The sequence below is a fragment of the Halichoerus grypus genome, chromosome 13, assembly GCF_964656455.1.
Source record: "Halichoerus grypus chromosome 13, mHalGry1.hap1.1, whole genome shotgun sequence".
Classification (NCBI taxonomy): Eukaryota; Metazoa; Chordata; class Mammalia; order Carnivora; family Phocidae; genus Halichoerus; species Halichoerus grypus.
In genome coordinates, this window is record NC_135724.1 from 92,717,343 (window position 1) to 92,733,000 (window position 15,658).

The window sequence follows — 15,658 nt, forward strand, 5'->3', positions numbered from 1 at the left end:
CCAACTCCAGCGAATGCAACTTACGCAAGATGACAAGAGCCACCAAGAGAATAGCTGGGAGGCTGGAGACCAGGAATTCCAGAGGCCAGCAAGTCTCAGCCGGGAACGCTCTGTTCAAGGCACCCCACTGGGGAAAAATGAGCTCCACCCGCTTCTTAGTCTCCGGATCCTTCTGTTCAAGGTCCAGGATCCAGCGTGGGTTGCATCCCACCCTTTTGTAAGGAGAGGACCAGGCACCCGGTTCCACTTTGACCAACTGTGTCCAGGGGAGGAGGTGAGGAGGAACCAAAGGAAGGGGGGCTCTGGCAGAAGAGAGGGATACTGAAGGGTCAAAGGAGAAAGGAGATGTTCGCGGCACGTGCAGATGCCGTCTGTCCTGACGTGTGGACGAAGAGAAGACATCTATGGGTCAGTTGAGGGTCCTGGCCTCAGTGCTGTCCTTCAGGGAAACGGAAAGAATGCCCCGAGCGGGAAGACTGTGCTCCGTTGGCAGGACTGGCCGTGTCCTTCTCCGGACGTGACGTGTGACGGTGACGGTGAGCAGAGTCTCAACAGGAGATCGGCTACCGTGATTTATGCTGTCGTTCGTTCACAAGACCAGCACGCGTGTTGTAGATGTGTGTATGTGTGTGTGCGTGGATGTGTATACAGAACCTGACTCCTTTATTCGGTCCTTCAAGAAGTCCTTACCGAGTGCCACTGTGTCGAAGGCACGTGGATGCATCCCAGTGCCTCGGGCAGACATGACGCCTGCCGTCACAGAGCGCGGAGTCCAGGCAGACCGACGGGGGCCGTGTCCGCAAAGGAGAGCCCAGGGCTGGGCTCCTGGTACTGCCCCCGAGGGCGGGGACCACACTGCCCTTCTGAATATCACCACTCCGCTCACCGAGCAGCTTTTACTGACTCTAGCGACCGTTTATAAAACAGTAGCGCAAATGTTCTCAGGTCGCTTGAAAAATCACTGGTGCTGTGTATGTTTTATATTTTAGATGCCATACATAGGTTTATTTTTGTGGCAATTCTTAGGAAGAACATTTTAAAATGGGATCTCCGTCCCATTCGGAATCTACATAATCATTCGTTGTTGCTCACGGCTGGCCAGTGAGTTAACACCTTTAGACCAAGTGGCATCATCCGTGTCCTGCAAAGGGTAGTTCTGCGTGGCCACGTGCAGCGGTTGCAAGCGCAGACTCCGGAGTCAGCTGGGTGCTGCTCGCCTCTCTGTGCCTCAGCTTCCCCATCTGCAAAGTAGGCATGACCAAGACGATGCCACCTGCCTCACGTGTGGCACCTTCCCGGTGGGGGCTGAGTATCGGCGCGGTGCCTGGGACGGTACCTGGCTCACAGGCAGCATCCTATGACGTCATGTGGAAAAGAGCCGCCCGTGTGAGTTTTCCCTTTCCGCACGGACACGCCGGGATTCTGCTTTAGCTGCCCGATGGTCTGAGTCTGGCTTTGGTTTTCTATTAAAGCTTCTTTGATCTCTCAGTTCAACCATTTTAGCAAAGCGTGTGGCTTCTGCTTCTAGGAGGGTCTTGAGTGGGTGCGTTTGCTGGTGCTCTTTGATAAGGAGTGTGGCATGAACATTTGGTCTGAGCATGGCAGCTTCATGTCGTCCCACAGTAACTTCTTAGATCAAAGATGATTTTCCTTAAGCTTGGGAGTAGAAACAATATCTTTTGCTCAGAAATAAATAAGCTCAGAGGGAGGAAATGAGAATTTTCTTTGCTTGCAATGCTTTTGCTTTTTAAAATTTCATAACGTGTGCTTTCATTACATAAAAAATGTACCCTTCTTTTTTTCTTTATCTTGTATTTTGTTCCACTTGGCTTCACTGGGAGATTTGAAAATGAACTGATGCGGAAGGTAAATCCAGAAGAGTTTAATGCAGTTTTACTTCCAACTTGAAAGCTGTTATACCTTTCAGCTGAATTTTAGTTAACATGCTAGGTATTTCAGCAGATTTTTAAATTTTTCCTCGATGAATTACTTTTCTCTAAATAGTTAATTGTGAGAGCAGAAGCATGCTAACAAAATTAAAAATGAGGGGTCTAAAAATGATCATAAAAAATGTGAATTTGAGAATTACAATGGAAAGCCAAAAGAAGGCTTTCATTAGGCTGTTTGCTTTTTCACAATAGGGGTTATAATGTAATTCAATTGTTTAAGATCCTTTCAACAGAAAGAATCAGGAATGAGAAACGAAGGCAAGGGCCAGCTGGAAACCACGCACTTAGCAAATATTAATGGAGCAGAGAACTGTGTGCAAGACACCGGGCCTAGCCTTGGAGGGACAGGGGCACTCATACGGGGGCAAGGTGGGCAAGCAGCAGACAAGGCAGGCCTGCGTTTGGTAGCAGGTGGGAGGAAAGTGGGGGAGGAGATGTTTCTTGTTTAAATGATCGGGGAAAGTCTCCCACGGAGGTGGCATCGGCCTGTGCCCTGGGGATGAATAGGTTTTAGGGACGGAGGTGGGCGTTCCTGGTGGCAAGAATGGCAACAATCAGAGAGGGAGGGAAACAGAAAGCTACAGATGGGATATCGTGGGGAAATAAACAGATAAGCAGGTAGTTATTCTGTAATCCACGTTGGCTTTTTATGAACTATTGGTAAAATCTCTGAACGGATAGCAGAGAGGCAGTGAAGTGTGGTTTTAAGAACTCGGTCTCCTGGCCCAGCACGTTCTAGCTGTGTGATCCTGGTTAAACTGCAGGAGCTCTCTGACCTTCACTGTCCTCTTGGGTAAAGTGGGGCAATCATACCAGGATCACTGGCAAGAAGTAAGCTGATGCATTTAGAGAACTTAGCGTAGGTTAGGTCCAGAGTACGTGGCAAATACATTCTGACTCTTAATAGCAGTAAACAACAAATCGTCCAGAAGTATGAGTTTTTCCTTTAAAGATCTTTCGAGAATAGGAGTGTGTTGCAGCCCCCACGGGTCCATCTCTGACCCTGGTATTGCTTCTAGCTGGCCCAGCTCCACCAAAGGGGGGGGGCAGGTTAAGGAGGCCTCAGAACAGGGTTCTTGTAGAGTCTGCTGGGTTGACAGGTCGACCCAGAGCAAAGCACGGCTACAAAAGCCATGTGCAAGCAGTCGCCCTCTGCTGGCGGCTGAAGAAACCTCATCCTTCCAGGCCTGCACTGGGGCATTCTGGAAACTGTCCTCATCACAAGTGATGCTCCAACTTCGCTTCTGACTTCTGGTGCAGGAATTGCCCGGCACTTCCAACAGACCTGAGCTTCCAGGGCTTAGCTGCTGGTGCTTTGCAAAAGGCAACTCGTGAGGCCTGTCTGGTTGTCCACTTGGAAGACACCAACCCGTGTGCTATCCACGCCAAGTGTGTAATAATGTTGCCTGAAGACACACGGGTAGCACGCCCCACGCGTGGAGAACGTACTCAGGAATCCTCTGTGATGGGAAACAGTTCACTCTCAAAAAAAAAAAAAAAACCAGGAGCACCTGGGTGGCTCAGCTGGTTAAGCGTCTGCCTTCGGCTCAGGTCATGATCTCGGGGTCCTGGGTTCGAGCCCCGCATCGGGCTCCCTGCTCAGAGCTCGTGTGCACGCTCTCTCTCTCCCCTCTCAAATGAATAAAAAAAAAATCTTAAAAACAAAAACCAGAAAAACCCCACAAAAGGTTCTCTTCTTGTTATTGGTAGTCCTGAACATTAGATTTTTCCCCATGGGGTCAGAAGGTATGTGATTGTGAATGGAAACACAGGGGGCAGAAATCAGGTCTTGGCAGCAATCACTTTGATTTGTGTGCAAATTTTTACTTTTTTAAAGATTTTATTTATTTGAGAGGGAGAGAGAGAGAACACAAGCGGTGGGGAGGAGCAGAGGGAGAAGCAGACTCCCCTCTGAGCAGGGAGCCGGATGCAGGACTTGATCCCAGGACCCTGGGATCATGACCTGAGCCGAAGGCAGACGCATAACGACTGAGCCCCCCAGGCGCCCCAGTTTTTTTTTTTTAAGATTTTATTTATTTGTCAGAAAGAGCACAAGCAGGGGGAGCGGCAGGCAGAGGGAGAAGCAGGCTCCCCGCTGAGCAAGGAGGCCAATGCAGGACTCAATCCCAGGACCCCAGGATCATGACCTGAGCCGAAGGCAGACGCTTCACCGACTGAGCCACCCAGGTGCCCCGTGTGCAAATTTTTAACATAAAAGTGGAGACGTAAAGCATTTGTGCCAGGTCGAAATGCTTCAGCAAGAAAATTCAGCAACTGAATTTTATAACAATTACACACAAACCTGCTAAGCGTTTCTGGATCATGCAAGCGTCTGGATTTTCTTAGAGCAAACAGATCATTCATGGACGGCGACTAAATGGTGTTCGCTGCGTCTGTAGCCTGCGCGGGACCCCACCACATACAGTCGTTTCTCCCTGGGTGGTCCTGCGGGCAAGTGCAGCAGTCCTCTGTGCTGTTCCTGCAACTTTGCTCTTAAAATACATTAAACTCTGAAAACATTTTTTCTGGGGACAGTTTCAGTGTTCCTTATGCATCCAGATTTGCTGTGTCAGCTTCTTGGGATACATCTCAGGCAAGGCCAGTGGTTGAAGGATCTGGGGTCCAACGCACATGCGGCGTTCCCTTGCCAAAAGAAACTGAAATGAAGTTTCTGGAAGGCACAACATTTTTTCAGTTGGCAGGATAAAGTATAGGGCTATTGGCATATTCATTAGCTGACTTGTTCTGTAATTCCTAATACCTACCGCTAAAGTGTGAATGAGAATAGAAATTGAATCTGTGTTCGCAGCTCGCTCATCGGGAGAACAGGACGAGGCGGCAGACGCTGTACCAGTAAAATGTGTTTAAGCCCTCCTCTGTATCTTTGAGAAGTACCCAGAATTTGGTGTCCCGTGGGCATTGAAGAACAGTGTGTACTCGTCGACGACAGCAGCAGTGCAGGGACGGCCCAGGCAGAGCCGCGGTCTGCGGGCTGAGTGTGCACTTGGGCGAGTCAGGTGGTGAGCGCACGCTGCGGCTCCATCTGGGTGGGAGCCCTGTGACAGTGGGACAGTGTCCCCTCACGTCCTCCTGTGCCTCCGAGAGCAAGCCATGTGCGCAGGCCGGTGCTCCAGTCCGGCTTCCGAGGGTCAAGAGTGTGTGCGTCCCTGTGCGAACACTGTGACGGCCGCCGGGTCCTGGGGCGTCTTGCTCGTCACCGCCGGTCCCGGGTGTGGAGACATGTGACAGCGTCTCTGGGACAGCGTGCATGTGAGGGGACGCTTACAGATCTTTTCGTTCCAGGGCTGAGATCTGAGCTCTCACGCGCATTCTTTCCAGAACGGTATTTAACGTTTCCTTCTGTGCCCCTGAGCAGTTACCACGTCCCGGGCGGTCATGGGCGCTGACGCTCCCCACCACCCCGAGGCCCCGTGACGACTCACTGTGTAGCCAAGAACCGAGGCCCAGAGAGGCCCCCCGACACAGGCACAGCCGGGAGCCAGCGGGTGGCTGGGGGACCTGAGCCCCACTCGGTCCGTACCGCCTCTCCTTCTGGTCCTTACACATCTGTGAATGGGTCTGCTCAAAACCCTGAGGCCTCTATGCAAGCAGTAAAGGTCACTGGTTTGCAGAGCAGGCGGGCACACCACCTTCAACCTCTGCGTTGCTGCAACGTGTCGATCGGCAGGGTGCAGAGAGACAAACACGGGCCTGTCCCGAAGGACACAGCCTCCGGATGTGAAACAGGAGGAAGAGCCAGGCTCAAGGACACCAGGCTGGGACTAAGTACAAAACTTTTCTTGGCTTTTTTTCTTTTTTTTTTTGAGATATAATTCCTATGCCATCAAAATCACCATGTTAAAGTATGTAATCCAGTGTTTTTTAGTATGTTCACGTAGCTTTGCAACCATCACCCTAATTCGGGTACATTCTCATCACCCCCAAAGAGCCCCCAGACTTGTTAGCAGCCATTCCCCACTGTCCACACCCCCCCCCCCCCAAGTCCCTGGCAATCACTTACCAACTTTCTTTCTCCTCGGATTTGCTCATTCTGGGTGTTGCACGGAAACGGACTCACCTAGTAAGTGGCCTTTAGTGCCTGGCCTCATGCACGGAACGTCGTGTTCTCTGGGGTCCTCCACGGTGTGGGAGGTGTCAGCGCTTCATCCCTTCCCGGACTGAGTTATATTCCCTTGTGTGGATGGACCCGTGTGTCTGTCCACACATCAGCTTGATGGACGCGCCCTTGGCTTGAAAATTGTGTTTCTGGGAAGGCTCCCTGTCAAAATAAAATTTTAATTCTGTCAGGTCCTTTGTCTTACATCTGCTAAGGATTCCAGTTCATTCTGCCTCAAAGGTTTTATGACAACATCCGCCACTGCAAGGAATCACGCAGACCCTTCCTCCGCTGGAGTGCTGTGGGGCCAGCGGATGCCCCGTGGCTGGGCCTGAGTTGGGGGAGGGCTGGCCCACCGCCCGCGGGGCTGCAGCAGGTTCCCGTGGGACGCGCCCAGCAGCAGACAGGAGGACGCGTGCATTTCTCTGAGCTCCTCCCCAGTGCTCCTCTCTCCCTGCCCATATTATGTGGTAGGGGAATCGGGGTATTAGTTCCTGTTGGGTTTGACTTTTTCCTTCCTGAGTTGTTGAGTCTGTCTCTGTGGCCATGATAGGCCGTTCTCTCGAGACTTAGGCTCACGAAAGGCTTTTCCTAAAATCTATCTTTGTCTCTTCTCAGGTCGACCCAGTGTTTACAAGGGAAGTAAAAGCCAAAGTAAAGAGGTAAGTGGAAGAAGCGAACAAGCATTTTGCAGGAGAGGAAGCCCAGTGGCCAGCCCATCACCCCCATTCCCATGCTTGCGCCGCACTCCCCGCACCCAGGTTCTGCTCCCGGCACTCAGGGACGCCGCCTCGTGTAACCTCCCCACGATCCCGGGGGGCCGGGCGCTCTTACTCCCCCCACTCGGCAGGAAGGATGCTGTGCCAGTAGCGTGCGCAGCGCCCTCGGGAGCGGAGATGCCCATCCTCCCTCGCTCAGGGAAATGCCGATGAAAACCGCTTTGAAGTTACAATTTCCACTGATCACACTGGCAGAAACTAAAAGACCTCAGGTACCAAGCGCTGGGTAGTGCCCACTGCAGACGCTCCAGAACATAGGCTGAAACACGTGGCTACTGCGCACGCAAGAAGCGACCAGATGTGGTTGGCCCAGGACCACATCCTTAGGGTGACGGGTGGCCCCAGGGCCCCTCCAGCACATCCGAGTGTTCAGCGGGGACCCAGGACAGGGCGGGGACCAGAAGGGTCCCCTTTTAGTTGGTTTCCTCACGGTCCCCCAGGACGGCCCCTCCATGTCACCGGCCACCGTCAGCACGGGGGACTGCGAAGTACTGATTTCACCCCCACAGATACGTGGGCGTCTTTGTATCGCTCGGAGACCCAGAGCGCTCGCAGGTGAAACCGTAGGCAGTTATGTGAGTGGTGGAGAGGGTGTTGGAGGACACGAATCAGTGTCGCTGGATAAAAAAAATAAGACAAAACCTGTATGATATGTCCGCTCCGGGCAGTGGACACCTGGGCGCTTGTTGTGTTCTCCATTTTAGCATTTCTGTTTCTGTTTATTGTATGTCCATCACTGTCCCTATTAGTATTTTTTTAAACAATCATTTTAGAAATGGTCGCATTATTAGAAAAAGTGGCCAGCACCTTCTGTCTGACTCCCATACCTGGGGGGCACGATTCACAGCGACGGCGGCTCATCGGGGCGGGGAAGGGCAGAGACCGCCCTCCCCATATGTGCCGTCCGTAAGGCCAACTTCTCCATCTGCAGAATTACCGTCCTCCCTCCAGCCACCCCCCCTCCCCCCCCCAAGACTCCCAGTGGCGAAGAGCTGTCCCTGCTCCTGTTTCAGGACGGCTGGGGTGCGGCTGCTGGGAGAGATGCCCCAGGAGGACCTGCACGCAGCGCTGAAGAACTGCTTCGCGGTGGTGAACAGCTCCGTGTCCGAGGGCATGTCCGCTGCGATTCTGGAGGTAATGACCCAGCCTGAGTCCTGGAGGCGCGGCCAGGAAGCGCCACGTCCCTCCTGTTCTCCTTTACGAGGCGGTGTCCTTGTCAATCAAGGGCTGCGGCTCTCAGAGCCTTCGAAAGCAAAACAGCCTCTCTTTGGAACCTCAGAAGTAGTTTTTACGTTCTGAGACTTAAAAAAAAATCATTTCATTTCTCTTTGCCATTTGTCCTTGGCAGCTACAAAATAAAATGAAACTAGATCGCCTCTCTGACCCGCTAAATATCTTAGATGGAAGGGCGCTTCGGTTGTAAGAGGTGGGGCCAGGAAATGGGATGAAGGTGTGTTTGGGCAAGAAGTCTCCTTCTTCTTGATTTTCTTCTCCTCCTTTTCAGTATGCTCTATAATCCCAGCATTCAGGGGACAACAATGGTGGGGCTTGCACATGTGGCGGGGGGCGCGCACCATGGAGCAGGGGTGACAGGTGCACGGGGAGGGAGTGGGCAGGGCCGTGAGGGGAGAGCTGATCCCCTCGTCTAGCATTCGGCTCCAGAAAGGACTTTCCTTTCTCTTGTTTTGCGGTCACATCCTTGCGGGCTGGACTCCCTTTCAAGAGCAAGCTCGGCACAGGGTGGCCTCCGTTCGCTCCGTCCAGACCAGTGCTCAGTCCCGGAGCTCCCCCAGAACATTCGGTCACGAGTCACAGCACGTGTGGTCACAAGCGGTCACGTACAGCTCCGAACACGTGCCATGCGCACGGCAGATGTGCCTAATTAGGGACCAGCTCACGATACAACCTGCTCGAGAGAAGGAGGCTCCAGCCGTTGGGCCCCTGGGCCTCTGAAGCGGTTTCACGTGTTCTGTCTCACTGGGGGAGAAATGCCTGCTTAGAGCGAAGCCATCCTTCCATCCTATTTGTAACATCCATTTCTTCCTTTGGACACTAACTGAATTTACTGCACTTGCTGGCAGAAGACAATTTAGTGTTTCACACAACACAGTAAATCACGAAAGCAGCCAAAAAAAATAATCCTCCCTAAACTGAAGGACCGACTGTTGTCTCATGCCTAATATTTCCTGTGGCCTCCTTTAAAAAAAAGCAAAGCGCAAAACCCAAAGCAACACCAGGAGCCAGGGGCAGAAGCTGCACGTCCACGCCTCGATGCCAGAGCGCGCAGTGTGGACCGTGACCCGCTCGTCTTCAGGCGGAGACCTCCACCTGAGCTGGCGGGTGGCGTCGTCCAGTGGCTGCGCCCTTCGCCTTCGCACCCCACCTGACAGCTTCAGAAAGGCACGTTCTTACCCCACCCATCCTTGAGCTGGTGCTGAACTGCTCCTTTGTATGTAAATACACATTTTCTTGCTCAAGTTCCCAAGAAAAAGTGAAGTAGAATTCAGGAATGATTTCATCACTGGCGCCCAGCGCATCTCACTGCGGATGAATTGCTGTCAAACCTCATTTCCTTCAAAGGCAAGGCAGCTGTTAGCGAATGTGACTGTCTTAAATGTTGATGTTGTGCTCCTTTTGCAAACTCCAAAATAACCTTTGGGTTGAGGGTTTTGAATGAAGCTGATTTCAGGGGAGTGGTCTGGGTGCATTTCATTAGAATCCATTCAGATAACCCAAGTGGTTAATCACAGAATGAACGCATATCACTTTTGAAGGAAGGGATCTTTCGACCTCCCAGAATTAGCTTTGTTTTCTCATGGAAGCATATAGAAATCTCATTTGCTAAAATACATCTCTTACCGAGAAACTCCAAAAATCAAGCTCGAGCTAGTAGTGTGGGCAGTAGGGTGAATATTCCTACAGCGAATCTGTGGTTTCCAGTTTGGGCTGATTATGGAGTTGCATCGAATGAAGTTGAAATAATACAGAAAAGTCTGTTCTTACCTCAGTCCCCCCACCCGGAACACGCACGCGGGCACACGCACACACACGCGTGTGCTACCCTCCCGGTCAGTTTCTGCTGCCCAGGGGGAAGGAAGGCCGTATTCTAAAGCCAAGAGTAACAGGAGAATTCTCCGGCTCTTAGCTTCCAGGCCCAGACCCTCGTGACTGAAGCCTCCCTGCAGGGCTCTCCGAGCACAGTGTGACTCTGTGCCCTCTTGGCCGTGGCTAGTTTCAGAGTGTGTCGGGTGTGTGGCCCGGCTGTGTCCTTCCCACTTCACAGAGTGAAGGGCCTTCTGAGGCATCACAATGAGAAGGGCATCACAGGCATTTAGAGCGGGGTGAGGGGGAGAGGCCTGCAGGGACGTGAAGTATTTTTCAAGGTGCAAGACTGTCTCTTGCATCCAAGAGTTGCTCCCCAAATGCCCTGGGCCTCTGCGTTGAGAAGCTTTCTAACCCCGGCAATGTAAGATCCGAACGCAGCGCATTGTGTCAGGGGACGCTCGGACCCGCCGCGTCCCCACCTGACAGGCAGCAGTCCCTGTACTGGACACGCGCTAGTCAAGGCCGTGAAAACCCAAGCAAACCTCTCCACGAGAAAATCCGGAATTCCAGAAATCAGAATTCCCTCCGTAAATGCAGGTGACGGTGCCCACCCTTCACGGCCCGCGCTTCACGGCTTTGGCCGGAGGGAGCCCCGGCAGCTGCATCTGGAGGTGGATATGCACGTGGAGGGGAGGCAGGGTCTCTGGAATCTTCTCGCAGCTCTGCAGAAAATGGGGCACGAGCTACAAAGCTTCCTTTCAAGGTGGAATCAGAGGTTTCCAGCCACTGATGAGAGGTGGAGGAGCTCCCGCGGGGAGAAATCGGATGCGGGCGGACTGAACCCGGCACAGACACCGTTCACTGTCGGAACCCCAGACCCAGGTCTGGACTGCCGGCCACCCCCCGTGCGCTGCACGAGCCCTGTCTGTGTTCACCGGTGGAAAGCGTGCGCAGGGTACACGCGCCCATCTCCCTACGCCGTCGAGCACAAGACGCCGCCGCTGGGCCAGGTCTTGTCCGGACCCACTTTGCGCCCTTGTCTGGCCCTGGGACGTCACCTTTCTTCCAGGCAGCTTGTTTTTAAGGAGGTGACATCACGCTTTGAGAAAGCGATGTAAGAATCAATCATCAGATTCCTGAGTGCCGTGTCTTGGCCGTATGAAAACAGCGTTCCCACCCGCTTCTTCCTTCTGAAGACATTTCCTTTCCTAGCGACAGTTTAGTTTTGAAGAGAGGACTTCAGAGTGCATTGTCTGTGAATACACGACATCAGGCCCCCTTTACATAGCTTTTGCCCCGCCCCCAGGCCTCGGGGACGCGGAGCCTGGAGCCTGCAAACAGTCATCGCATTACCTGTGCACTCTTTCCTTCCACCAGGGTGTGCTGGGTGCACGCGGTGCGCTGGCTCTGGGCTGGGCTCTGGAGACACAGCAGTGAGCAGGACACAGAAAAGTCCTGGATCCTAGGGAATTTACGCCCTTGTTTGGAGCAGAAAGAAGGAACTGGAAACCGGAAGTGAGGCCACCCATAAAGGAACATAATAAGCTCTGGGCAGGAAACGGAGGGGGGCGCCGTGCGACAGGGTGGGAGGCGAGGCCATTGTCAGCCGTCGGGGAGGGAGTGCTGGTCAGCGGTGAGTGTGAGCCGAGGGTCCAGGTCCTAACTCCCAGGAACTCTTCTGGACACGGGGTCTCTACAGAGGCAGGCGCGTTAAGAGGAGTCATTAGGGTGGACCCCGAGCCACTGTGCGGGGTGTCCTGGTAAGAAGAAGGGATTTGGACAGACAGGCGCGCGCAGACCCAGGAAGAAGACAGCATCTCCGGGCCGAGGAGGGAGGCCTGGGCCAGATCCTTCCCCACGCCCTCAGAAGCAACAGCCCGGAACCTCGCTCTCGGACTCCCGGCCTCAGGAACCGTGGCGGCACCTTCCCTGGTTTCAGCCACCCCGTCTGCGGTGCCGTGTTTCCCGAGCACACTCCTGCAGCGGGAGCGTGAACTCGGCCCTGAACGACGAGAAAAGCCTTCCCGATCTGCGGGAAGAGAACCGCTGGAGGGAACAGCAGGAGTACTAGTGGAGGGACCAGAACCAGATACATTCCCGGTCCGTGCCTGGTGCTCTGCCTGATTGTGAGCCGCCCTCCTCCCAGGAGCGATGGTGTGGCTTTCGCAGAAAACATTCCCCACCCGCCACAGCGGCCATCCCGCAGGAGACACTCGCCACGCAAGGACATGTGTCATTCGACCTCACTTGTCCCCGATGAAGGCGGTCTCTAGTAAGTGCTATTTCCATACAGCCAAGACAAGGCATTAAAGAAAAAGCCAGAAAATTTATCACCAGACCGAAAACAAAGACATTTTCGAGATAAAGAAAAACTCATTAATTTATGTTCTATGACATCACCACACTTACATATAACATTTTATTTGATTTAGTACTGTAGCAATAAAATGTTAGCAATGAAGTATTCACTTACTGGGCAACTAAATTTATTGAAAAACAATCTGTGGGCATGTCTTTTATAAATCGTGATTTGGGGCTTTTGTCCCTGACTACAGGACACACTCTGAATAAATTCAGAGGTCTTTTGCACTTTTTAAAATGCTTCTTTAATACAACAATTTTATTGAGATGTAATTCACATAACGAGCATACATCTGTCCACTCACTTAAAGCATTAGTTCAGTCAAAGTGTGCAATTCAGGGGTTTTTAGTACATTCCCATGTTGTGAGCCCTCAGCATTATCAATTTTAGGAAATTTTCATCACCCCAGAAAGAAATCCTGGACACATCCTCAGTCACTCGCTGTTTCTCCCCGACGTGCCCCCCACGCCAACACCAGTCTACTCTCTGTCGTTCAGATCTGCCTCCTCCCATTTCCTATAAAGGGAGTCCGACGACATGGGGACTTTTGGGACCTGCTTCTGTCACCGACATAATGTTTTCATGCTGCAGGACGCGTCTGGACCTCATTCCTTTGTATCTGTGACATACGCCATCGCACAGACACACTGCCTTACGCGTCTGCTCACGGGTTCGTGGACACCTGGGCTGGGTCCACTTCCTGGCCATGATGAATAATGCTGTGAACATCTGTGTACAAGTGTTTGCTTGGCCACATGGTTCCGTTTCTCTTGGGTCTGTATCCAGGAGCGGAGTTGCTGGGTCCCGTGGGAACTCTGTTTAACCCTCTGAGGAGGAGCCACACTGTTTTCCAAAGTGACCACACCATCTCATAGCCCACCAGCAGGTTTGGACTCACAGAGTTCGAACCCCTGTTGTTCAAGGGTCAGCTGTGTATAAAGGAACCAGGATTCAGACCCAAGCAGGAGAGCTTCAGAGCATGCACTTTAAGGAAATTATCATCATTTTGACTTAAAAGTTTAAAACCCAGAGAAATAAAAAAACAGTACAATAAGTAGCTGAAGACCCTTCACCTATGCTCACCTCTGTGCTCTATCTCCCCCATCACCTCTCCCTGAGACTGACAGACAGACACACACACACATACACATGCATTCATATGATACCTCAAATTTAAGTCCCCGCCTCTGTTCCACATTTATATCCCCTTTTTCCACAGCCATACCCCGGTTCCCAAAAATGTGGTCAGAGAACATACTTTTTATGACTTCAGTCTTTTTGAATATACTGTCTCATTTATTTGGATTTAGCACATGATGCATCCTGGAGAAGGAATTGTGTGTACTTGGGAAGAATGGGTCTTCTGTAGCCATTGGGGGGTGTACTGTAAATGTCAGGTTAAGTGGGTTAGTGCTGTTCAGAGCTTCTGTCTCCCTGATGGTTGTCTGTCTAGTTGTTCTATCAGTTACTGAGAGTGGGGTTTCGAGAGTTCTTATTATGATTAAATTGCCTGTTTCTCCTTTCAGTTCTGTCAGTTTTTGCTTCAGGTCCTGTGGGGCTCTGTCCTTAGGTGTGTGCACACTTATAATTTTTATGTTTTCCTGATGTATTGATCCTTTTCTCACCACGAGATGCCCCTCTTTGTCTCCAGGAACAGTTCTTGTCCTCATGGCCATTTTGTCTGGTGTTAGGATCACCAGGGCAGCTCCGTGGTTACTGTTCACAGGTATATTTTCTCACCCTTTTACTTCCAAACTTTTGGTCTTTGAATCCAAAGTGTATCTCTTGTAGGCAGTGAATACAGTGAGTCTTACTATTTTTACCCAGTCTGACAATTTCTGCCTTTTGAGTGTGGTGTTTAGTCCATTCACGTTTAATGTAGTAACTGCAATGGTTGGTTTCCGTGATTTTTTAATGTGCTGCTGGATTCTGTTTGCTACTCTTTTCTTTAGGTTTTTATGGAGAGAGTTAGACATGAGGATGGCCTGTGGCTTCCTTTCCCATGCCCTCTATCTCATCCTTTGGTATTATTGTTGAACTTGTTTCATAACAATTACTTGGAATGTTTCTTTCCTTTTCTGTTATCTGGAACAGTTCCCACAGCACTAGGATGATGCAGTCTGATGATTTTGCAGAATTCCCTTGTGACACCGTCTGAGATGATCCTTTTGTTGTAGATGGTTTCCCGGATAACTTCTTTCTCTTTTAGAAATTGATCTGTTTAAGCTTTTCTACTTCTACCAGGGTTAATTGGTAAGAAGCATTCTTCCTGGTAACTACACATTTCAGCTAGGTTTTCAAATTTATTTGCAAAGACTTCTGTAAATATCCTCCTATGACTGTAAAATTCTTCTGAGTTTCAGTGGTCTGTTCCCCTCGGTCTGTCTGGTTTTGCTTTCTCCTTTCTCGTGATCAGGGTTGCTGGTGACTTCTTTATTTCACTGATTTTTTTTCGGAGAAAATCTATTTGGATATATCAGTTGCTTTGCTTTTGCTTTCTACTTCATTAATTGCTGCTTTTATTATTGCTTTCCTTCTACTTCCTTTGGTTTGATGTGTTGTTTCCTTTTTATGGCCTTTTGTGTCAAGCAAGGCTCCCTACTGTGCAGTACCACCTCACTATCCCCCCTCAACCAACTGCTCCCCTCACCTGAGCCTCCTGCGTCCTGCCATTTCCAGGTTGATAACAAACATTTGTCCAACAAGTGGACAACGAATGGACAATTCTCCGTGGTGCGCAGCCTTCCATGTAGGATGGGTGCTCGGGGGGCACTGGTTGAGCTGATACACAAGCGAGTCTCTGCAACAGGAGGGCTGAGAATAAGACCTTCTTTGCCTGAGACAGGGATTTAAACTCTGTTCTCTCTCAGGATCGGCTGGCTGGTCCTGTGATTCTCTGGTCGTCGGTTTCATAAATCCGCATTTGTCTATCTCTACATCTACATCTGTAGACAGCTCCTCTCGATCTCTGTGTCTGCCACAGATTCTTCACAAATACACTGGTGCTTATCCAAAATCAGAGGATGAATGTGCCCTTTGAGTATGAAAATGCCGTGGGGGCCGCCTGCAGAAGCCCCCTGACATGTCCATCACCCCCTTTCTGAGCTCTGCCCTGGCATGAGATGGTGCGTGACAAGGCGGTCTCAAAGGTCTCGCCCGTGCGGAGGACGCGGCAGTTAGCTGACAAATGTCTAAAAGTGAAATCTCAGTGTGTTGCGCTAGTTTAATGAGTCAGCAACGCACACCGTGTGACAAGTGGAGAGACAAGCCACAGGACTCCCAGCGTCACTCACCATCATTACGTTACGACCTCGTGACTGATGTAGCTGATGTGCTAGGCAGCTTACGCCACAAACCTCATAATGGTATTTGTGCAAAATGACATCTGAATTTTTCATGTGCTGCC

The 15,658-nt window shown here is 51.3% G+C and overlaps 1 protein-coding gene and 1 long non-coding RNA gene across 11 annotated transcripts in view; one reads left to right on the forward strand and one right to left on the reverse strand.

Annotated features, from left to right (window-relative positions):
- Positions 1 to 15,658, forward strand: part of GLT1D1 (glycosyltransferase 1 domain containing 1) — an 84,446-nt gene that overhangs the window by 61,007 nt on the left and 7,781 nt on the right. For all 10 annotated transcript variants that reach the window (XM_078061124.1, XM_078061125.1, XM_078061123.1 and 7 more), the window contains 2 exons: positions 6,685 to 6,728; positions 7,859 to 7,979. In XM_078061124.1, coding sequence (XP_077917250.1) covers positions 6,685 to 6,728; positions 7,859 to 7,979 — 165 coding nt within the window. The remainder of the gene's footprint in view (positions 1 to 6,684; positions 6,729 to 7,858; positions 7,980 to 15,658) is intronic.
- Positions 1 to 15,658, reverse strand: part of LOC144379956 (uncharacterized) — an 85,637-nt gene that overhangs the window by 19,687 nt on the left and 50,292 nt on the right. The window contains exon 2 of the long non-coding RNA XR_013443565.1: positions 6,028 to 6,228. This is a non-coding gene — a long non-coding RNA (uncharacterized LOC144379956). The remainder of the gene's footprint in view (positions 1 to 6,027; positions 6,229 to 15,658) is intronic.